The sequence below is a fragment of the Ischnura elegans genome, chromosome 8, assembly GCF_921293095.1.
Source record: "Ischnura elegans chromosome 8, ioIscEleg1.1, whole genome shotgun sequence".
In the NCBI taxonomy this organism is placed as follows: Eukaryota; Metazoa; Arthropoda; class Insecta; order Odonata; family Coenagrionidae; genus Ischnura; species Ischnura elegans.
Window position 1 is genome coordinate 59362892 of NC_060253.1, and position 23455 is coordinate 59386346.

A 23455-nucleotide genomic window follows, 5' to 3' on the forward strand; every position below is an offset into this window, starting at 1 on the left:
ATGCCCGTCGGCTCCACCCGATGTTCGGTGCAAAATGGTTAAAAGCAGTGAATTAAATATTTCTAGGAAGGTGGTGGCGTAAAAATTATGATGCATTAGAGAGGTGGTCTTTGATGCATTTCCATTATAAGAAATTGGTTTTGTTGTCTGTCAATTTTTTTGCTTCCCCTTGATGAATATATAGAATTGAAATGCCTCCTGTTTACTGTGCAGGAGTCAAAATTTGTGTGATGTTCCTTTGGTTAGGGTCAATAATATTCTTTTTATTTTAGTTAAATGTTTAATGCAATATTTTTCATAAGTTTTACATTATAACTTTTTCAATTACGTGATTATTATTAAGTGTTTAGAAGTTTTCTTTCATTTCATTCTAGTTGTATTTTGATTTATACCCTTAGTTGTCAGTTTCTTGTTTGCAAGTTGAGCTGTATTTACAGGATAGTTGAGTAAATGAACTTACTAAGCCTAATGGAAAATATCTCTGTTGATTTATTTTAGTTAGAATAGTGTACATATCTTAGATACATTATCTAAACTTGTAATGAGTCACTGCAGTACTCAGTCATTCACTGCATGATTGTTAGTTTGATTTATGACTGACAACTTTTAGCTTTTTGTCTCATCAGGGACATTAGTGTTGTGAAAAAAGGAAATTCAGAGGGCATACATAATTGCAAATTATTTAAAAAATATTTAATATCAGAATTGTACAAAATGATATTGCTAAATCTAATCATATGTAGCAATGCTTGATAAAGAAATATGTGCCTTAATTTTTTGAAATTGTTATCGTTATTTTAATTGGCATTACCCAATTGATGCTTCTGGTAGTAAATGCTTTCTCTCTCTTAGGAGCAGATAAAATATCAGCCTTGAAATTATTTTGGCCATATTAATGCACTAAAATTTACACATTTTCTGCATGATTATGTGAATGAATTAATGAACTCTGAGACCATTTTTCTCCATTATTTTCACCAATTGGAGTACTGTGGCAGAATATACTCAATCCTATTTCAATTATTTTGATAGAACGCAATTGAATCTGTGTTGTCAAAATATTGTTTATTTTTACAGTGGTCCCTTTTTTTTGAAGTCTACAACATAACTCTGCTATACTTATTTTAGTGATGTTGATGTAATCTTCATTTTGATGTGGGAAGAACTTGGTTTCAACAAATTTATTATCATTATCAAATTTTTAATAAGTAGTCATTACATAGTCAGTCCTGAAACCACGCCTGTCAATCGAATATTGGTTATCTGCCTGGCATTCATAATAGCCTGCATCTTTTTGAGTTGTTGGATCTATTTCCATTTTTGATTTGATTGTGTCTTCTCCTATGGTCCATTCATGAACCTACAGCAGAGAGGAAAAAAAAGCAATTAGTTTTTGGGGAACTTGAAAATATTTGCAAATTGTTCCCTGAAAGAAACAATTTTTATGTCGAAGAGAGGGAGGAATAATAGAAAATGTGATTCCAAGCCTTTTATCTAATGTGATTTAATTTCATTGCAATGACCTGAAGGGAGTTACTAGTCATTTTAGATTTTTATTGCATTTAGTACATCTGTTTGTTGATTTAGTGAGCCTCTTCGTATGACACTTTGTCTTATTTAGATTTTGCATCAATGGTTGATCTGAATTGTATATACATTACAAGGGATATTGAAGCTTCATGTATATTGGGGCTCCAGGAACAAAAATATTAAAATATAGAAAGGAATTTATCATGTAAATGTCTGGTGAGGTATAACTATTGTGTGATTTCATAAAGAGTACAATAGTCTTTTCAGGGATAGTTTTCAGAGTGAGTATTGTTTATAAGCTATCTTGAATGTGAATTCTAATATTGAAATAAATATGATCATGGTAGGTCGTGCGAATTTCTCGTCATCTGTTTCATCATGCTAGCATAGTTTTCCTATGGCGAAAATGTTTGCGGTATTATCAAATGAAGCTTTGAGTAGAAGTCTTACCTGGAAGAATTTGTGTGCATACAGCTCAATTCCATCCTTAAACCAGGTAATATGTGGCCTTGGCAGCCCTTTAGCCATGCAGAAGAAAGTGATCTTTCTTCCCAGCATGTAATCCAGCTCAAAATGTGACGATTTTACAATTTGTGCCCCCTAAAAAAAGTAGAGAAAGATGTACATAAAATATGAATTATTGAATGAATTGCTACTTAAAAACTCTTTGTAGTGAATTGTAGGGGATGGCAATGATCTTGAAATTTTAGCTGTTTGAATTTCAATCTTTGTTTCACCTCTCATTCCTTTGTTACACCTTGTTGGTTGTATCAATTACATGTCGCTATCAATTGATGAGACCATATTATGAAAGTAAATTTTTTAAAATATTAGAATCTTTGCGTACTTATCTTCCTTAGAAATCAGTACTTTCCTTTCACAAAAATACCGTAATATTTATAAGGAATCCTTTTAGGGTGACTTCTTGGAAATTAAATTTTCTATTTTTAATTTAATATTTACCTGTTTTGAATTGTGCTGTTAGAATTTATTTTTAGTATTTTGATGCCATAATTACTTTATTAAATTTTCAGTGTTTAATTTTAGAGACTTTTGACTGACTAGCACCTCTACTGACATGGTCATGGCCTCATCCCGAAGTAAGAGCATATCAGTTGACATTCTCTCTCACTTTCAATATAACTGTTGTAATGCAATTATTAAGTGGAATAACTGATTGCAAATCAAAATCATGTGATACTATTTTTTCCCCTTACGTGCCATTGAAATCATTTGAAAAGAAATTCCTAATTTTTGTAAAAATCAAGTGTAGGAGTTGCTAGTAAATTACTTTTCATCCCCAAGAAGTTCCTCACTCGCTGCATTAGAATTACTGGAAACTATTCAGCAAAGGCAGTATTAATGAAATATGCAAAGTCGTTTTAGAATGGTGGTTGCTTTTTTAATTAAAGATTATGTTGAATTAGTTTCATTGTGTTCCATTGCGAATCCAGGATTGAGACAAGGGGGGGCTAAGTATGGGGTAAACTCCAAGCATTAGTGGGGTCCGAAAAAAATTGCCATTCTATCTAGTGTAAATTGGATATCCATAGCACCCTTAGGGGCCCCCCTCCCATAGATCTGCCACAGATTGTGTTTGTCAAATAAAGTCAAATTTTAACTTTTGTACTTACATCTGGGTGGTTATAGTAACTGGCACTCGCTGGATTTCTGAAATTGATGATAACAGGGACTCCGGAAGAGGAATAATGCGTCTTTCGCCCTCCACCCCTCCCCACTCCTCTGGTGCCTCCACTCTTTCCACCGGCAGTTGCTCCAGCCCGGGCACCACCTCCAGCTCTTGCGCTTTCCACCCCCTCAGAGTTTAGTAGGATGACTACCACGACTAGGAGGAATGAAGTTTTGAAGCAAAGTCTCCGTTTTCCCTTGGAGCTAATCAGTCTGCACACCATTGACATTTCAGTGTCTATATGTCTGCAATAAAAAAGACAATATTTTTTCACATATATGATGCTTGCCACTGTCCGTATATATAGATTATGTACACATATATTTTATAAAATTATGGGTCACTCTTTCATTTTGATGTGGGTAAGTTTTTTCTAGCATCTGTGAGGTTTTCACTCTGCACAAATCAATGAAGAATGAAGCGTGACGAGATTTTTTCCTGGAGTTTCTCAATAAATTCTTAGCTGATTTTCAAATGCAATATTCTATTGCTGAATAATTTTAATTTGTTATGGATTAGTTTTTAAATTATTTATTTAAAAATTAACAGTAATGTTTGCTGTGTCTTCCTCCTCCATTGCTGAGATGGCCTGTTGAACGCTCTTGAATGCTCATAGAATAATTGCCCTAATTATCAAGGCAACAGAAATTTGTGATGGTTCTTATGAAGTCTTTAGGGTGTAAAGATATTATTTGACCTGGAGAAATTGTTAAGTTGGTAATTCTATTAATTAGATAAGACTGCACTGTTTGTAAAATGTTTTCACTTTTCTTACACTGCTTTATTGGGTGAGGAAGTCTAATTTATTTGTAGCATGCTATTCATACTATCCTGTTTTTATATGGTGATGCACTTCTCTAGCGTAAAAATGTTTGTTGAAACAGGTCAGGAAGACAACCTTTCCTATCCACGGGAGTAAGACCACACTGTTGGAATTTAATTGAGTGAATGAACGAACCACTTTCAATTCAGCACTAGAACAAAAAATTTCTTGTCACTCACTCTAACTCTTGTCACTTAAATTTCCTCACTTAATAAAAGCTTGAAGTGCACACACGTACGGTTAACCGGGCTGCTTGGACGTTTCATACCTCCTTTTATCAGTGTTGCAATGTTGTAATGGATTTCTTGTTTTTCCACTTTTTCTTTTCAACTTCTCTTCTCTTCCTTTGACCTTGTGACTTTTCCTTGAAGACTTGTTCAAGTCATTGCCCCGCCCCAAAACACGGTGGCAAAAATCCCTTTGTGATGTGAGCCACCATAAGAGGACACAACTTTTGGGACGGCAGCTTGCTGTTTTCCCTGGTCCGAAGAAGAGCAGACTGACTATGTGACAGACATTAATTCACACCCATCATTCCAGTGGAGTTGAGTGCTAAGAGGGGAAACGATTTGGTGTGGGGGAGGAGGAGGGTGGTATGCCTAAGGGTCTCTCCCCCTTCTCTCTCTCTCATCCACGACCCCCCACCTTTCCTTCTCTCCCCTCCCCTTGTCAGAAATGGGAAATGATACCCTTGTCGGTTTTGGCGGTCTCTGTGAGTGAATTTGTTTTGATGCCTCAATTGGTTGGGGAGAAGATTGAGGGGAAGTGGTGAACGAGGGATGGGGGTCTAGATGGATATGAGGTGATTTTTTTTTTTGGGGGGGACTGCTAAGGTTGGGGAACATTGTGGTGGGGAGATTTGGAGTTGAATGGCTCTAGAAGAGGCCAAATGTTTTTTTTTTTGTTATCCCAATTTCAATCAATTGAGGAAAAAATTTCATTCTTTCCATGAGATGGAATGAACTTCCATTTAGGTTTTACCTCTGTGCTTTCAATCATAATGATTTATTATGCTCATTTTATTGCATGAAAATATTTATTCTACAACCATCTCCACATTTTGTAATAATTGAAAACCATACTGAGGTATAAAAAAATTATTAATAATAGCATTGTTATTGATTTTTAATCAATAATTTGTTTGTTATCCATTCATTTCTTGATGTTCATTATTTTTTAGTTACATATGTATCGTTTTTTTCCCATTGAAACATTTCTGATTTAAGTATATATATTATCATCTATTAATATTTACCATTCAATTGAATATACTTAGGTTTAGCGGGTGTTGAAATAGAAGCTTTTGATACGCAGGCAGGAGAAAAAAAAGTCATGTGTCGATACTTACATCATATGGGAACATCACGTTATCTGAGGATGCTAAAACTGCTATTACTGGAACGAAGTCGGTGATGCGGCAAACTTGAAAGGCTTTCAGAATTAGGGTCCTTTTTATGCATGAGGAGTTTTTTATTGGGATCATGGGTGAAGAGAGTTGGTTGGGACGGAGTGAGGCAGGGAGAGAGGGATGTGGAAGGACTGGGCCCGTTGCCGCCAATTGAGTAATTACCACCTCTATCAGTCCCATCTGTTGGGGCCTCCTGAGGGATTGGAACAAGGGTGAAAACTTGGGGAACGGTGAGGAGAGAGAGGCATCAGTGATTCGGAAGCCTCTTTCTTTTCATTTTTTGCTAGCTCAGTGTGTAAAAATGCCTCTGTGCTATACTTAGACTATGGCTCTTCACTTGTACCCAGAGCCAGTTTAAGCTGTAAGCAAAGTATGCAGCAGCGTAGGGCGTCACGCAAAAGGGGGTGTCTAAACACTGGTTTTTAAGCCCTACAGATATCGCATTCAATATATAAGAGCAAGCACAAATGGTGCAAAAATTCCACAGGGAAAAAACATTCACCTTGACGGGGATTCAAACCGAGATCCCCCAATAAAATTAAGAATGTGTTAGAGCAGTTGACTGGAAACCCGGAATTGGGGTTTGAATCCCGGACAAGGCCAATGATTTTTTTCCCTTTACAATGCTATATTTACATGACTACTATTGTAATCTCACCTTCTCTTTTTAGCACAATTTGTGCATTGCGGGTGACTCCGTTGAAGCCATCACTGTGGCTAGTTACAGTAAACTTAAAACAGCAAGCACATTATTAGTTCACGCCGACATTTAAGTCTTGACCCATGTTCTTTAAGTATCTGTATTTATTTTATAATGTTTCCTTGCTAGAAAAATCTACTTGCACCTTCATATTTGCTTACCTTAGTGGTGACTTCAGAACCTTTTTTTGATTTGTCCCCAGCTTTATGTGTTACACACATATAGATGTTTGGTACAACTCTTTTAGTGCCAGCTCATTTTGTCTGGTTTACTGAAGAATGCCTGGATTTTTTTTGGCAAATTTGTAGGTTTGCATTAAAATATTTATCTAAAGCCTAATATGTATTTTCTAAAGCCATTTTTTCATGTGCTCTTAATACTTAGGGTATGTTAAACCATGAATGATACCAAAATGGGATTCCTTGTTTATTTCTTTTTTATCGATAAATTGCTAAAAATTAGTGTTTCTTAATCCAAAAACCTTACTTTCTCAAGAATTACGACACAACAGCTGGTTTGGTGTAGGACAGGTTGTTGCTCTACATGATAGTTTTATATGTTTTTTGTTTATTTTTTTACATTGCTATGTTAATATGACAGCTATTGTACTTTCACCTTCACAAAAGGGTAATTGAATAAATAATTCCATAAAAGGACATTTTAAGTTCTTGAGTGTGATGACAGAATCAAATGTATAGGTATTTTCCTTTCCTCTCATTTGAAATTGTGTATTTAACATGTTAATTGCAAGTCTTGTACCTAAAAGACAAATCCAATCAATGCAGCATGTGTTTTGCAAGAAAGGCAAAATTTATGGAATGTCAGTGCGTGCTTGATAATATTGTTGAAATAGAAAAGAGAACACAAAACTAAGTTCTCATCCTCATTCACTGAACTTAATTGATAATACATTTTTTGCCGATGTAAGATAGCTTGAATTTTAACAAATTGCATTGTGCAGCTGTTATCCAATACTTCCGACAACATTGCATTCTAATTTTTAACTGTCTTCGCACATTCCTTAAGGATTGATTTTCCAAGTGTGTTATCTATGCTAATTTTTATTCCTGTGTCTAATTTGCTTTTCTCCGTGGTGATTTATCCTGCTTGCTAAAAGGGCTAAAACATTTTGTAATTCGGTAAAATGATTGAAAATTATCAGAGGAGAAAGACGTTCTTGCTGGTTTCTCCATTTAAGGTCTCTGCTTGCTTTCCCACTGCCTATTTTTTAAAATATTCCATTTCAATGTGCTATATATACAATGCAATACAAAACTGCATACATGCAATGGTTACTCCACCTTTTGTAACTGTTTGTGATAAATTTGTGTTGAATGTAAAATCAGCAGTCAAGTCTCCAGAGTCAGTATGTACTGTTGTTCTTCTCTGTTTCCTCCATTTTTTTTAAAGTATTCATTTATTCCCTCTTATTGGTAATCGGTATTATTATTTAGTTTATTGCATATGCTAATGAATCTTTTAAATTTATTTGGTGATCATTACCAATGCCTTTAAACTCTTGCCACTTATCTTTTTTCATTTAATTGCATGATTTGAGTAAATATTTTCTTGTGGACATTCATATGAATTTTGTGGGTGTTAGCGTTCATTTGAAATTTTCATGTCAGTTCTTTTTTTTTCATTGTTACTGCATTTTTGCCAGCAAAAGGTTAAAATTAGGCTTCTGATTTGATAATACTTAAAATACTTAATGATAATAAAACTATTGAGCAAAATACTATGTAGTTATCATATATACATATGTATTAACTTTGTTTTTTCTTTTTCAGAGGACTTTGGAATATACCTTATATATCTGCCTGTTATCTCATTAATGGAACAGTAATTAAGAATGAGGAGACAAAACCATCATATATCAGAAACCTCATGGACGCTGACATGGCATTCTGCCAAAATATGAGAGAAAAGGTGAGTTATGGTATCAAAGGAATGACTAATAAACCAAGTACATATAATGCATAAGTACTTTTTACTTCATATTCCTTTGCAAAAACTAAGGCTGTGGGAGTCAGTTACTAAATGGTGTCCATTATATCATTGTAAAATTTCTAAGTAAGTTATAATGATTAGATATGTGCGAATAGTATCTGCGAATACTCGAATACCTCGACTACAAGAAAGAATTCGATATTCGAGACCTCGAATAATTATGCTAAAGGTACAACCTCGAATACTTTGAATTTTGCGTCATACACTGTTGCACGCACGTTGTTGTTAGTTGACTCGGAAAAATGTAGAGAACTCTAGTCGTTTAGTACATGCAGCGCCGTTTTAAGCAAGTTGATGAACTACATCAAATTCGAGCGGATTAGAGCGGTGAAAAGAGATAGAGGTGGGGAACCGAAAATAATCGGGTGAAAAAAATCCGAAAATCCCCGGTTTCCCACACCAGGAGAACCTCTGTGCCGTGGGATAGTAACTAAGTAGCACAATTCCCAAAATCCGCTACCTTCTCCATCCATCAGTCCTCGGCCCCTCCTCCTGCGACGCTTTCCTCCTCTCTGAATTCAAACAAAAGGCCCCAGCTCACGCAGGGTTCATATTACGGAGACCATAAATGAAAAGCATCAAAAGAAAATATCAAGTTACAGGAGAATAATAGAATCGTGTTTCACCCTTCCCTCTTTCTCCCCCTCTGACCTTTTTCTGCCTACCTGCCTCAAAGTTCCCCATTTGTGGAGGTCAACTGCTGCATGAGTCATCTATTAGCCCAAAAGTTGTCTAACAATGACTTTTGGCAATTGATATTACACCTTTATTGGATTGAAATATCAGTAATTTGTGGGTATTTTAAAAAAGATTAAGACCAAATACGACGTATTTCTGACTTTATTTAAGCATTTTACGCAAGTAAATAAATGTCAAAATACGACGGAGACTTAGCATTCTGGCAAAACTCTATATCCTTGCAGCTGAGCTTCTCGGAAGTTGATGCTGTATTTTTTTCCGAAAACACATATCAAGTTACAATTTATGAGTTATGCTATAAATCTCCATTGTCACAGTCACAGAGGAAGGGATATTTTCTCAGGATATTTGGTTTCTCCCTGCTAGCAATTCGAATTCATCTGCTTATCTCGTGAGAACTTGATGGACTGAAAATAATTGAAGTAGAAGAAAATCCGGTGGAGAAGCACTAATATTTAGCAAAACACCTCGGATTGCCTGCTAGCACTTGACAGTAGGAGTGGGGGTAAAGCGAGCTACCTGTTGAAAACAAGATGTTGGGTGAAGCCGAGTATCAGATGGGCGTGCCGCTGAAATGGTGTTTGGTAGATAAGAATGTATACATCAGACAGAAATCCATTGTAGCAGTGTAAATGCTGAGACTGCATGCAATCATTTTTTCGCGAGGTGGTGTGTCCCCTTAGGATATTTGAAAGCGATGTTAAATGAACTATATGCCCAAATTGTTTCAATAAAATTAAAATATTCCATTAATCAGCTAAATTCCTGTTCAATCCTGTAAAGGAAATCACAATTGCACGCCAAAATCTTGGGTTTCCTGCTGCATAGGCAACCTAGTCAAACATTCCCACATTCATCGTTTTTTTTCGTCCATCCCCTTGAAAAACTATAGATCGAGGTTCCACTGTGTACCTTTTTATTTATACATTCATCAAGTGAAATAGAGGAAGAAGCGAACGTTTAATAGGCTTTGCGCAATTCTAATATTCGAGGTATGTATTCGAAATTCGAGGTATTCGAGTATTCGAGAAATTAATTAATATTCGAATTCGATATTCGAGTTCGAGAAATCTGCTATTCGACACATCTCTAATAATGATCCATTTTTTTCTGAGAACTATTTTATGAATCACATTGGACATGGATTACTGGATATTTAAATACAATTCAAATTAACAATAAATCATTTGTGGCGCCAAAGATTGTTTTTGGAACCCAAAACTGGAGATTGGTTCAATTCACCGCAAGCTTGGATATGTCACTCCCATAAGTTTTTCAAATGATTGCATATAGTAATAAGTCTTTCGTCAGTTTATGAAGCTCTATCCATTGTTATTGATCTCCTTATCAACTGTGTGAAATAGCCAGAATATGGGAGCAATTTAGGCACTAATGTACTTGTGAAGATTCTGGTAATTTTTTATGCTCCTTCCAGAAAAAAGCAGTGAACTGTACCTTTAGGTGGCTATTTGTTTCAGATGGCTATGCTTCAAATCTGATTGTATGCTTTCCAAAAGCCATCAAAAGAGGAAAAATCTATTTCCTTCCATTGCACATTACTCATTTGTCTTTTGCTATTTTTCTGATAACAATAGCTATTTGTATTTGACAATACATATAGCCTGATTTTAATCAGAATTTGGAGTCCAATTTCATGCAAACTGGGGCTTATTTTTCAGGCTTATGGCCCCCTTTTGTAATATGGAATGAGGTGATAAAAAGAAGAACACAATGGTAATTTCCTTTCCCAAAAAAAACCCACCATGGTTTCAACACATAAGTGTCATTATCCTTGATATTATAAAGTCTAAAAGTGTGGAAATTACCATTGTGTTCTTCTTTTTATCATGGATATAAAGAACTTCCACAAAATCGAGCCGGATACGATTTTATATGGAATGAGGTCTTTTTGCTTTTGGAGGTGCGTTTGTAAGATAGAATGAGGTCTCCTTTGTGGATAGATATGAGTAAATATTTCAGGAGGGAAGGGTAATATAATAATTCAGGGTAATATATTTCTGGGTAATTCATTAATTTTCATGGTACTCGATGGGCATTCAGTACCTACTTGCATTTGAAAACCACAAGGATTATGGCAATAGGCTATTTTTGAAATTTTTCAGTGATTCTTTAATTCTGTTTACTGCACGTTAATAATGAACACAGTGATGTCGTTTGAAAATAATCCGAATATCCAAAATCCCCCTTCTATTTCCTAACCTTACCATTATTTTGCTTTTCTATAAGTTCAAGGCAGTGTTGACTTTTCCATTCAGCCCACTTCCATCCCCTCGTTCTGTTACAACCCCTCTGTTCCATGTTTTGCTACTATCCTGTTCTGTGTTTCACTCCCCTCTAGTTGTACCTTGTGCCTTCTTCTCTTCCTTTCCTTCTCAAAATAGCCAAAGTAAAGCTTACTGACGTGAATTACTGATGGCTAGTTAAAATTCGATTCATGGTTTATATTATCTTCATGCAGAAATCTAACCTTAGCACCTGAATTCCTCTTCTGAAACAAAACTCGCGAACTCCCACCCCTGTCATGTGCTGAGCAAATCTCATGCGAAATACACCAGGCATTCCCTACCCCAAAAACTAAAGAAGTTGTAAACGATCATTGATCCCTGTGTTGCACGTACCGTTTTGCACGGCTATAGTGCAGGTTTTTGGCTCTCGGCCAGTTGTGGCTTCTTGGAAGTCCTTTCTCCCTCGCGTTGCATCTAGCACCATGAGCCTCGGTACCAATTAAATTTAAAAATTTAACTAAAAAAAATAAATTTTCAGCCCCCTCAACTTTATTATGTATGGGCTCCACTGTATATGATCTTGTATAGAGATAAAGATTTTGTGGTGGGGTTAACTTACTTGCATAAATGTTTGAATGAAATACTTTTCAATGAAACCTTATTAATTTCTTTGTTACAGAATATATTCATGTATGTCAGCAATCGTCTTGACTATGGACATCTAATTAATGCGGACAATTTTGATACATCTCATTTACACAATGACCTGTATCAAATATTTGATAATAGATGGGACTGGGAACAACGCTACATCCATGAAAATTACACAGAAAATTTCAACCCAAACAAGACCATTGCACAGGTTTGTATTTTATTAAATCTTTTTGTCTCTGTAGAGAATCTTGAATTAAAGTTTGCACAGTGAGTTGAATGAGTTAATCTGTGTCCAGAGGCTGAAGAATTAGCTTATAATGTATTTCTTGAACTCATCGAAATAAATGAAGCAGATGAATTTTTTAAATGATTCTAAAGCATATTTAGTATTGACACTTTATTGTAATAGATATTATTTATTTTAGATCATGGCAGATCTAGCCAGTGATAATAAAATGACATTGATAAAAAAATGCTGAATATCCTAATAATTATTCATGTATCACTAAACCAGGGGTCTCCAATTTACTAGGCCACGAGGGCCACATTCCAAGTTCCGATTCGCCCCGCGGGCCGGATAGCAAATTTGCCGATGACTGAAGTATTCGATACCAACGTCTATTGAAGAATCCGGTGGTGTATTTCTTATTTACGAACAGTTGAAGGCGACTTTGACGTGCAGTACATCGCTGCAATGCTCCTAGCGGCATCTCACAGAGTTAAATGAGCGAGAATCGCGCGCTACTTGAAACGAGTGCACGGGCCGGATGAAAGCCCTCCGCAGGCCATATTTTGGAGACCCCTGCATTAAACTATGGTGTAATTGTGAAGTTTGAAAATTTTATGCATAAGGAAAGTTTCACATTATTTATTTGATGTATGTAATTTTAATTCAGCCCTGTCCAGATGTTTATTGGTTTCCTGTTATTACTCCTCGATTTTGTCGAGAGCTAATAGAAGAAATGGAACATTTTGGGAAATGGTCGGATGGATCTAATCAGGTAAAACTTTCTTAAAGTTTTTTGTTTGCATACATTGCCTTTTAATTGAGAGTTTTTCAATGTAAAAAAATACAAATTGTTCCGAGTATGCATAGGCGGATCTAGGAGGGGGGCATGGGGGCACGTGCCCCCTTCAGACCCTTAAAAAATATGTAAGATTTTTAATACGGTCCCATTATCATTTTCCATTAGTGTTCATTTTGTATTACGTGGTATCCTTGTGTCCCCCCCCCCCCCAGAACAAAATCCTGGATATGGCCTTGCTTGTGCCCCTCCCCAGAAAGAAATCCTGGATCCGCCCCTGCGAGTATGCATTATTAGTGGTTCTCTGCATTTGCTATGGGACCCTTGTGACTGTGGTGTAAGTATTCTTTGGCCACTCAGACATAATGGGAATTTGAGATGGCACAGAAAGCCCAAGTATTGTGCTACGGCATACTTGCTGATAGGTAGCCACATTTTCAGGTTCAAAATCCTAGGTTCAAAATTACATTGCATTGACAAAGGGCGTAAAATGGACTTCGTAGAACAGCTTGAGATTGTGAATTGCCCCACTAAACTTTGTAATGACAATATGTTCCCCTCCCAGTCACCATTTCTTAATGTCATTCTACCATTCCCCCACGTCCCTCAACCTTACTTTCCTTATGTCTTTTAAACCTTTTATGAGAACCCCCCTCCCCCTTTCCTTTGTCGTTTTGCCTATGCAAGCCATCCCAAGGCCTTCCCCCCCCTTCCTTCATAAAACAGCCTTACCGTTCTACAAAGTAATGCTGGAGACCGTGTCTTACATTAAAATAGGAATGAGTCGATGGAAGGGAATAATGGGGGGTTAGGTGCTTTCAATGTAATTTAACTCACATATACACTGAGTATTCGGCACCAAATGCAAGTTAACCATATGCCATTCCACGCTAGACTCTCCCGCGCTGCATCCAGCACTTGCATTACCCAGTGACCCCCTTGAAGGCTTTCTAATGGCCAGCAATGGCTGCACGCTTTTACCTTGCTCCTGCAGCTTCCCACAAAATGAGATTGTATGAGTGAGGTTCTGTGGTGTTAAAGGAGAGTCATACCAAAATGTGACTCCTCATGCGGCGATTTATATTTTTACCATTTATAGTAGCTTCAAGTGTCATATTCTGTGGTAGTTTAAGTTATTAACTTGATTGTTGCTGTCAAAACATTTGAGACTTACTTGGTGCATATGACAAGGTTTTCCTGATGGTGAAGGGACCCATTTTCCTGGCTCTAGCATCAAGGATAGTATGTATACATTTGAAGCAGTGGGCAATGAAGTGGGGGGTTTGAGGGATTAACCCACCCCCCCTGAAGCTCAGAGAACTTTTTTGTAAAAATATTTTAATGTGATAAAGTTTGTAACTAATATTAGTGGGACAGATGACTCACAAACAAAATGTATCCAACTATTCACACGGGCATTAAAACTCACCATTTTGAACCATTTATATCATTAAAAATGTTCTATGGGAGGACCCCCACACCTTTTGCTTACCTTGGTAGGTTTTCTATACCCCCCAGACCTGCCATTATTAGTTGCACCGAAACCTCCCCCCCCCCTAGCCTTAATTCCTAGCTGCACCCCTGATTTGAACTTAGGGTCTATTACCCTAAAATTATTCTTTATTATTGTGGCCATATATGAATGAACCACAGATGTTAGGGTCCCATCATCAACTTTTGATGAGTAGTACTTGTGCAAAATGGCGTAATAAAATGGTTGATCATAACTCTAATTTGTATCATCAAAACTTCCAATTTTGTTTTGAGAGTTTTTTTAAAATTATTTCTCTTTTTGTCTGTGTATATAAAAAAGATGTTATGTTCATTGATATCTGTTTTGTTCATCTCTTGATGACTTTTTTTCCAGTAATTTTGGTGCTTGTAAGATGGCTGTAACTCCTAAAAACATTTTATTTTTCCTCTAGCATGTACATATTTTCTTAGCAAATAATTGAAACTATGAAGAGCTTTCATAAACTTCACTAGAAGTTACCTGAGAAGATATAATGATGCCAGTACTTGATGTTCCACACTGTGAGTTTAGTCTTAGTTATCACTTTGAATAAACTAATATGTGTTTAATTAATATGCCATGATGGAACCTTTAGGATAATCGGCTAGATGGTGGCTATGAGAATGTGCCGACAAGAGATATTCACATGAAGCAGATAGGAATGGAGCAGCATTGGCTGGAATTCCTCCGAGTAATAGTACGACCACTTCAAGAGCTTGTCTTCACAGGATATTATCATGATGTATGTGTGCAGAATAATGATATTTTTTTTAACCTGTGGCATAAACATGTTAGAACGAAAATGAAAATTAACATTAGTTTTAAGTTTTAACTAGGGAGCCTACTTATTTTCTTCTTGGAATTTCATTTGTGTGTGGGAATGTTGGAATGTACTTATCCATGCATATTTTCCAACTTGAACTTCTTTCATTAGTATTACATTTTTTTCACTCCTGAGTAAATTTCCTGGGAGTATATGCTCCTATATTGAAAGTCAAATCAATAACCTTTTGCTTGATGAGTCAATTGGTAAATATCTCTGTGTTGTGTGAGAGGTTCCTTTCTCCTGCATGTGTTTCTGCTGAATTCTTCTCAGGTGGGGTACTGAATCAACTCATCATATTTGCCAACAATTTGTAGTACCGATTCTTTCTTAGATACTGATGATGATTTCCAGAGATTTATCTCACTTAGATATTGACAAATGAGGTTCCAATTGAAACATTGACAAATATTGATGAGTTGAACCACTGCCTCAGAAAAGAGTCCATCTGAATTTGCTGTGTTTCTATATCTTCCCTGTTGCCAAAGCAGTTTTATCAGTGTTCAAGGGAACTGTATGTTAAGCTCTTAACCCAATGCTGAGACTTCAGTTAAAAGCAGAAATTTTCAATTTATGCTAACTCCACCATTCTTAGCTGCAGCTAAAGTATTTCAAATTTTGCAAATTCTGTGAAGAGTATTTGCAATTTGACATTCCTGTGTACAGCTCACTTTTAGATCCACTTTTCTTGATGTCTAATTACTTGGATCCTAGAGTAATATTTTGTAATGTGCTCTTCGTTTCACAGCGTTTATGCTGTTCTTAATAGGATTTTACAATGCATATTGATAAAAATGACTCTGACAGTGAGTGTGTGTGAAGGTAATATAGTTACTATTTAGTTCATCACAGTTCTTTGTTAACCTCAAGACAAGGGGTTGTGGGATTCATTACTTGGAAAATATCAAGATATATAATGTACTAATTGTGCACAATGCTCATATAAAGGATACACATTTCTCAATGAAATTTGTTGCGTATATAGGTCTTTTAAAATGTGTCATTTATCATAAAAATATAAGTAGTGGTATACGTAGCTGGGTGGCATTCATGCCAAAAACCATGAGTTTTCATGATGGACTTGAAAGTCATGCTGCGTAAAGGGTATGGGAGGTAAGGATGGGCCCAAAGTGGTCCAAACAATTCGCCCTGGTCACCTTCAGATGAAGCTGGTGCTTTTGGAAGATCTCTTACAAAGCCAGTGAGGCTTATTAGTAGTCCATCTCCCCAGGGGTTGGATCCCCAGCCCAAATATTTCCACCCTATCTAAGGTAGTCACCTTTGCTAGGCTCCCAAGTGACAAAGTCTACGCAGATAAATAACCAGCTGTTTAGCTTGCTTGTGTTATGTCCAGTCATTAACAATACATATTTATATAATATCTGCCCTTTTTAACTGAATTTATTCCTAATGCTGAAATATTTTTCTTTCATTTTCTGTTTTCAGGCTTATAATTATTTTAATGATCGATTTATGTTTGTGGCTGATGCTCCTGTTATAACTACTTGGTGCTTTTCGTTTAACTAACCATGTTTACGTCATCTGTTTACTGCAGCAACCACTGTGTCTACTAATGTAATCAAGTGACATTTTCCTTTGTTTGTGCCGTGTTCTGCTTGCATAGTTGAGTTGTCCATATTAATGATACTAATTTTTATCAACCTCCCCCACTGCAAGGATATGCTTCACTAAAATGTACTTACGTCTTCTTTTTCTCATTTCTCTTTTCTTCCTGTCTTTGAAACACCTTTCTTTACATTCCAAATTCAAACTTATGATCATTTAAAAAAAAATTACACCACTTCAATCATGGGCTCAAAATTTTTCTAAACCCTGAAAATTTTTCCATTTTGATCGGATGTGTTCAAATTTCTATATATCTGCTTTGCCCATTCCTCATTAACTTCCTACTTCAATCCACATTTCTGAATGCTTTCACTCATACCGGAACACAATATTTCATGCCGCCCTGTGCGTGCATGGAAAAACATGTAGGATGAACGAATTGAAGGTGGATACGAGCAAGTGCCTACCAGAGATATCCATATGAATCAGATTGGGATGGAAAAGCAGTGGGACCATTTTCTCATGGAAATAGTGAGACCTCTTCAAAGGAGGGTGTATGATGGCTACACACAAGTAAGACTGACATTTCCAACTGCATCAGTCATCTCAGTATTGCTGTTATGAAGCTCGAACAGTTTAGATGGTCGAGGACTTATCTTTTAAAGCGCACTTTTTCTCTTGGGGGTGGTGATCATATTTTGCCGGCACAACTGTTGAATAACTGGTTCGGGGTTTGGCCATATGTACTGCTTAACTCTATTTTATAATGATATAAATCGTTAATTTTGGTGTTTTCCCAGCCAAGTCCTATTTTGTTTCTGCCATCATCACTTCAAGTTCATGTATACTTGTGTAGGGAATGTACTTTTTAAAGTACCTACCTTCTTTACATGATTTATTATTTCCCGGAATGGTATTTTTTTGACATACCTGACCTATTATGCTCCTTCTCTTGACTTATCCAAACTATGTTTGAAGATCCAGTCTAAAATTTGTCCCTACTCATAGCCTTTCGTCAGTGCATCAGGGTTTAATAATGTGAGTGTGGTCATGAAATCCAATTTAGATGTGATACTGTGTAGGGGATGTACTTTTTAAAGTACCCTCCTTCTTTACATGATTTATTATTTCCTGGAATGGTATTTTTTTTACATACTTGACCTATTATGCTCCTTATCTTGGCTTATCCAAACTATGTTTGAAGATCCAGTCTAAAATTTGTCCCCACTCATAGCCTTTCGTCAGTGCATTAGGGTTTATTAATGTGAGTGTGGTCATGAAATCGAATTTAGATGTAATACTGTGAATCAGTTGCTTTTATATCTTGTCACTTATTTCTGTTCCCTTACTTCCTCAAAATTAGTTATGAAATAATGAGACGTATAAGGATTCAGTAAAATCTTGATAATATGAATTCACTGGGGCCAACAAAATTGGCACTGGGTTATGTCAAATGTCTTAAGGAATTGCCACTAAGGAATTGTTTTCAGCGGTAGGGTCCAGCATTTTTCGAGTTCAGAACAAAAATAGGATTGCAAATTTTGTCCGGCCATGAATGTCTTTACATACTGGGGAAACTTGTATATTTTGTTCCTATTCTTCATTTTTTGTTTCCCCTATCTCTTGTTGACCACTATAAGTAATCAGGCATCCTTTACCCCAGTAGGGCAATCAACTATGTACTTGTGCTTCATAATGTCACACTCTGGAACACCTGAAAATTGCACCCCATGTGACCACACGGCAAATTTCATCAATGTAGTCGGGGCAAAAAAAAAAAGAGAATTTAATGAGCTCAAATCCATTCTGCCATGTTCATTCTTGGTCCACCACCAATTGTTCCTTGTCATTTACATCTTCCAGTCTTTCCATCCAATGCAAGATACAGTTAAAGGTGCACAAGTGAAACCAACCACCATTATGAAGGCGTAGTTAATAACAGTTTTTTTGCTGAGTTTTTCTCCCTTGCTTGCAAAAACAATTACCGTATTCCTCCGAATATAGTCCCCCTCTGAATACCCTGGTGAAAATGAACTGTTCGCTTAACTGTTCATAAGCTGTGCACGTACTGTGCAAACAGTTCGCAAATTTTCTGGGCCGTTCATGAAGTGTTTGGGAATTGTTCGCACGCTTATATATTCGTTCGTTGTTATATATAGTCCCCCCCCCCCCTAATTTTGAGGCTTCAGTTTTGGGAAAAGTTATAAAAATGCGTTTGAATATAGTCCCCCCTTCACTTTTGCCACAGGCATTTTTGGAAAAAAAGGGGGAACTATATTCAGACATATGCGGTATTAAGTACTTTTTCCCAGGGACTGAGGTGGAGGTTTGCAATTGTAAAAAATTTTATGTTTTCGAAATTTTGTCTTTTCAAATGCATTGTGCATTTTACATATGCTTTCTGTCAGTACCGAAAGTTTGCTTCCTTTTATAGAAACTTCCTCTCATTTTGCTTTGTAAAATCAGAGTTGGATTTTCTGTATTCTGTGAGCATTACATTCGTTCATTATGGTTTTTTCAATGCATTATGCATTTGATGGTGAAAATTCAAGAGACTTATTTACATTTTGTCCTAATGATTTTTTTTAACTCGATAGAAACTGAATTGCAATTCCCTTGAGCCTAAATATGACAAGATGAAGTTTTTTTGTCTAAGTATGATGCATTATAGTGAGGGAATTAATGAGAGTTCAACCATTTGCAAAACAAGTTATAGTGCTAGGTTTCGTTGAAAAATCTACTCCTGAGTTTTCATTTTATTTGCCAAGTAAAAAATGTGGTTATCATGAAATATGGGAGTGTTTGGGATTGATTAATTTCTGAGTGAGACTTAATAAAGAAGTGATGCTAAAAATCGATGTACTTTTGAAATTGCCGTCTTCTACTTGTGTGCTACACAAGTGCTGCAGAGCATGGCATCAAAATTTATAATGGGGATAATTTTACTTATTACAGCATACTCCCGATTATCCGGGCTAATGATGGGGAGAGGCAACACGAATAATTGGAAAACATGAATAATCCAAACATTCACTCTTATTTCTTGTAATTTTCATAATTTACGTTGATCAAACAATCTATTAATTATGAAACATTAAATTGATGATGCGCATGGTCTGTTATTAGCTATCCGGAATAATTTAGAGCTTTCTTTTCCCGACCGCGATCTTTGTTCATCATTGTACTCGTATTCTTACTGCTCTATATAATACATGGTTTCCGAAAAATGCAAACCCATGTGGCATCATGGATTCAGAAAATTGGTTTGTACGAATGCTTCAAAACCGCTGCGCGAAGTCGGAAACTATACTGTCAGTCACCACGCTACATAGTCGCATCTCGCGTAAGTTGCCTGGTATGCAACTGCTGTGGGACGCGGTTCTGTGATCACTGAACACAATCACGTGCCATGACGTTTATACAAGATGAACACGGAGCTTCCGTAAACATAATGGGCGTGCGATCACCCCATCGCCCAGCAGCGTTTATAGGAAACCTGGACTTTTGGCAACTCGTCTACACAGGCGAGTGCCTGGCTGTGACTTATGCTATCTCTACTTCACTTCTACTATCCCTTCCTCTCCAGTTTGACCTTGACTAGTCACGGCGTAATTATGTCCGAGTGCGATGTAATCTCCTGTTCCTTTGGGCCGTATTCAACCGAATGCGAGGCCACATTAATAATTGTGCATTTGCAATGTGAAATATGCAATTATAGACCATGGACAACATATCTCTCAATTTGCAATTGGTTAACCAATGAAGAATCTTCTTAATTAATCAAGAGCTTTTTTCCTGCCGCTGATCGTCATTTGCATGCTGCAGCAGATTTCCAAGTAAACTTGAAACATTCCTTGTCGAAAAGTAAATAAAATAATTCCAGTTTATGAAGAGGATTCTAACGGAAATAATAAGCCCAGTGTAGCCTTGCATTAAAATACAAATATCCTGGTGCTTTTGCGTCCGATTAATTTTTTATAAAGGTCGCGGAAAACATCGATAAAGTGTAAAACTAATGCACGGATAAACCACAAAATGGATAAACTGCAGTCGGATAATCGGGAATCTGCTGTATTCATATCAATAATTTTATTGAAATCAGAGTACATATATGTTCTAATAGTTGTATAAACTTCTGTCAGAGAGTTTTGATGTCTTCATCATCTGCTGCTTAATTGATCACGCACCCTCCAAGGAGAAGTTCAAATCTTTGATGCCGCTCTTTTGGAAAATTACGCATATTGAGGAATGAAAATTAGAGAATCTTTTTGCTTATATATTCAGTGACCTTAGATGTTACTTTTCCAATGCATATCTGCCTGTTTGTAAACTCTTTGGAAATATTATTTTTGCATGCTGTTGTGTTCTTAATACAGTTGTAATGTTGGTAATTTTTCTACATGACATTCTGAATTCGAATCGAATTCGAATAGCATAGCAGATGATTTACATTTATGAATTATTTGGCCTTATTGTCCTTCGCAATATGCAGAAACTGATCCTAGGAAAACATGTTTTGTTATTTAGCCAGGAAAAGGTGTCATGAAATGGAATTTAGTTTCATGCTATGAGACATTTACTTACTTAGCAAAGAAAAATGAGATTGAATTAGTAATTGCTTGTGTCAGTGCAGTTAAGATGATGATTTCATTGAGCCATTTGTATGAATTTCAACATAACATTTTCAAAAGGCCGTAAATTAGAGGTGGTTTCTGGTCTAAATTTGAGGGTGGTGTAGAGAAACAGGACTGGTTTAAGCAGTAAACAAAGTACGTGGTTGCATTGGACACTAAGCAAAAGGAGGCACCTAAGTGCTCAGTCCAATGTTCAGTGCCAATCACACAAGGAGGTTTGAGGGTTTCATTTGAGGGGAGGGCAGAATATTGATCGCTTACACTAGAAAAATGTCTAGAACCAGCCCTGAGCAGAGGTGATATGCAATAGCTAGAATTAGATGGTAAATGGTGAGATATTATCCCTGATTTTATCTGACTTGGAAAAGTATAAATTTTGTGGTTTATTTATAGATAGCCACAGGGTCATGGCATTTAAGCATTACCAACAAATTTATTTTGAAGCTCTTTGACAGATTCAAAGTGCTCAGATCTTTTATGATTTTTGTTACTGTTTTCAAAATTGGTAAATTGGAAATGTATCGTTTTAAGTGTGTAATACAGATTTTATGTTATTTATGGGTGATTCTTGTGATTTGCACAGAGTAGCTCAACTTTGGAAAAATATCCATTTGAATGCCACAGGCTTTGCTACCCTTAACTCATACATTTGGAAGCAATAAAATGATCGTAACAATAGATAACATTACATCATCCTACATTTTGTCTGCTGTACTAGTTTCCTTCTGTATTATTCGTTGTGACTGCTGATTAATTATAATGAAAAAGTTTCCCTGTGACATGCACTTATTGTTCCCCGATTTTGAGACAGAGTTTGCATAATAAATTCATGTTTTCATTGCTCATGATTGACCTCTTTTTGTGCTTCATTATCATCATCATGTTGTAAATACCAGCTGCAGTTATGAATGGTGGTGTTTTATTTGAAAATTTTGCTTTACATCTTTAAAAGGAGTGGTGCATGGAATACTTAAGTGAATGACTAAATTTAGTTGACTGTTTATCTACTGCTTGAAGGGATCATTGATTGTCACTCAAGATCTTGTACATGCTAGTACCACTATCCTCATGGACTTAATATAGTTTATCTTTAACATATTATAAATCATCACCTCTGTTCCAGTCTTTAAAAATTTATCTGCTTTCAATAATTTGCTTAAAATTAACATAATATGTTATGCAGTTCCTAAAAAGCATGCCTCTATTTTATACAAGTACATACAAATTTAAGCCTGTCAATACCAATTATTTTCTCCTTTTTAATACAAATGTGCATGAGTTTGATAGTGTTCAATAATCACTTCAACATTTTAAACTTTAGGTGAGGTCAATAAACATTAACTTTTTCTGTGTATTATTTTCCCCTGAAGACTTATTTTGGAGATACTGTGGTTTAAAATAATTTAGATAGAGTTATTGCCATAGTAAGCACTTAACTAGGTTGCACTATTGATTTTGGCCTTTTATGTAAATATACAAAGCAATATAAAATCTTAACAGTTAATGGCATGAATTAAAACCATAGCAGTACAAAAGGGAACTCACCTTTTGTTGACTGTGAAATTCTCTTATTCCTGAGTATCCTTCTGCACCTCCATTAACTCACTGTCTTTTCTCTGCTCCCAACCTTCTTTTTCCTTGCATGAAGCCTTATTAGTACCTGTTATAACACCCTGTCCTTGTTTATCCTCTTTCAAAAGACTCCAGTCTCAAGGATAGATTTTTTCATTTTCGGTTTAATCTGATTAATAGTGGTTATGTTGTGATTAGTTTGTTTTTAATAGTGATATTTTGATATTTTTGATGGCATAATCAATATTCATTTGAAAAAAATTTCAATTTTTTTGTGTTCATTTTGATGAACAATGATGGAACAGGACCCAAATCATAACTCTTTTTTGAGGTTTTTCGTGCCTACATTATCATTATTTATGCTTTTTAAATTTTTAGGATTTTAAACTTCTTTGATGTGGGTCCTGTAGTAATTTTTGGGTAAGGCATTTCATTGGCTTAAACAGTTGGGTTGCAATGATGATTCATGCATATTTGAAAAATTTCTCTCTTCAAATCTTCAGTATTCATCGATTTTCTTTTGCTAAATTTGGCCTTAATATTGACTTTAAATTTCAAAACG

General features: G+C 36.0%; 2 protein-coding genes across 6 annotated transcripts in view; one reads left to right on the forward strand and one right to left on the reverse strand.

Annotated features, from left to right (window-relative positions):
• The window catches only part of LOC124164305 (multifunctional procollagen lysine hydroxylase and glycosyltransferase LH3), an 83426-nt gene that overhangs the window by 55510 nt on the left and 4461 nt on the right, over nucleotides 1–23455 (forward strand). For 3 of the 4 annotated variants that reach the window (XM_046541555.1, XM_046541557.1, XM_046541559.1), the window contains 4 exons: nucleotides 7942–8080; nucleotides 11786–11968; nucleotides 12657–12761; nucleotides 14894–15040. In XM_046541555.1, the coding sequence (XP_046397511.1) occupies nucleotides 7942–8080; nucleotides 11786–11968; nucleotides 12657–12761; nucleotides 14894–15040 (574 nt within the window). Of the gene's footprint in view, nucleotides 1–7941; nucleotides 8081–11785; nucleotides 11969–12656; nucleotides 12762–14893; nucleotides 15041–17116; nucleotides 17261–23455 lie in introns of all 4 variants that reach the window. The other variant, XM_046541556.1, reaches the window with a different exon arrangement.
• Nucleotides 669–23455, reverse strand: LOC124164307 (immunoglobulin domain-containing protein oig-4-like). Of its 2 annotated transcripts, none has more exons than XM_046541563.1 (4): nucleotides 22867–23455; nucleotides 3165–3465; nucleotides 1981–2130; nucleotides 669–1360 (listed from the first exon to the last, which is right to left on the reverse strand). In XM_046541563.1, the coding sequence occupies exons 2-4, from the start codon at nucleotides 3447–3449 to the stop codon at nucleotides 1202–1204; spliced, it is 594 nt and encodes a 197-aa protein (XP_046397519.1). In that variant the 5' UTR covers nucleotides 3450–3465; nucleotides 22867–23455; the 3' UTR covers nucleotides 669–1201. The 2 variants fall into 2 exon arrangements, with proteins under 2 accessions (XP_046397519.1, XP_046397518.1); XM_046541562.1 differs by lacking the exon at nucleotides 22867–23455 and adding an exon at nucleotides 4312–4580.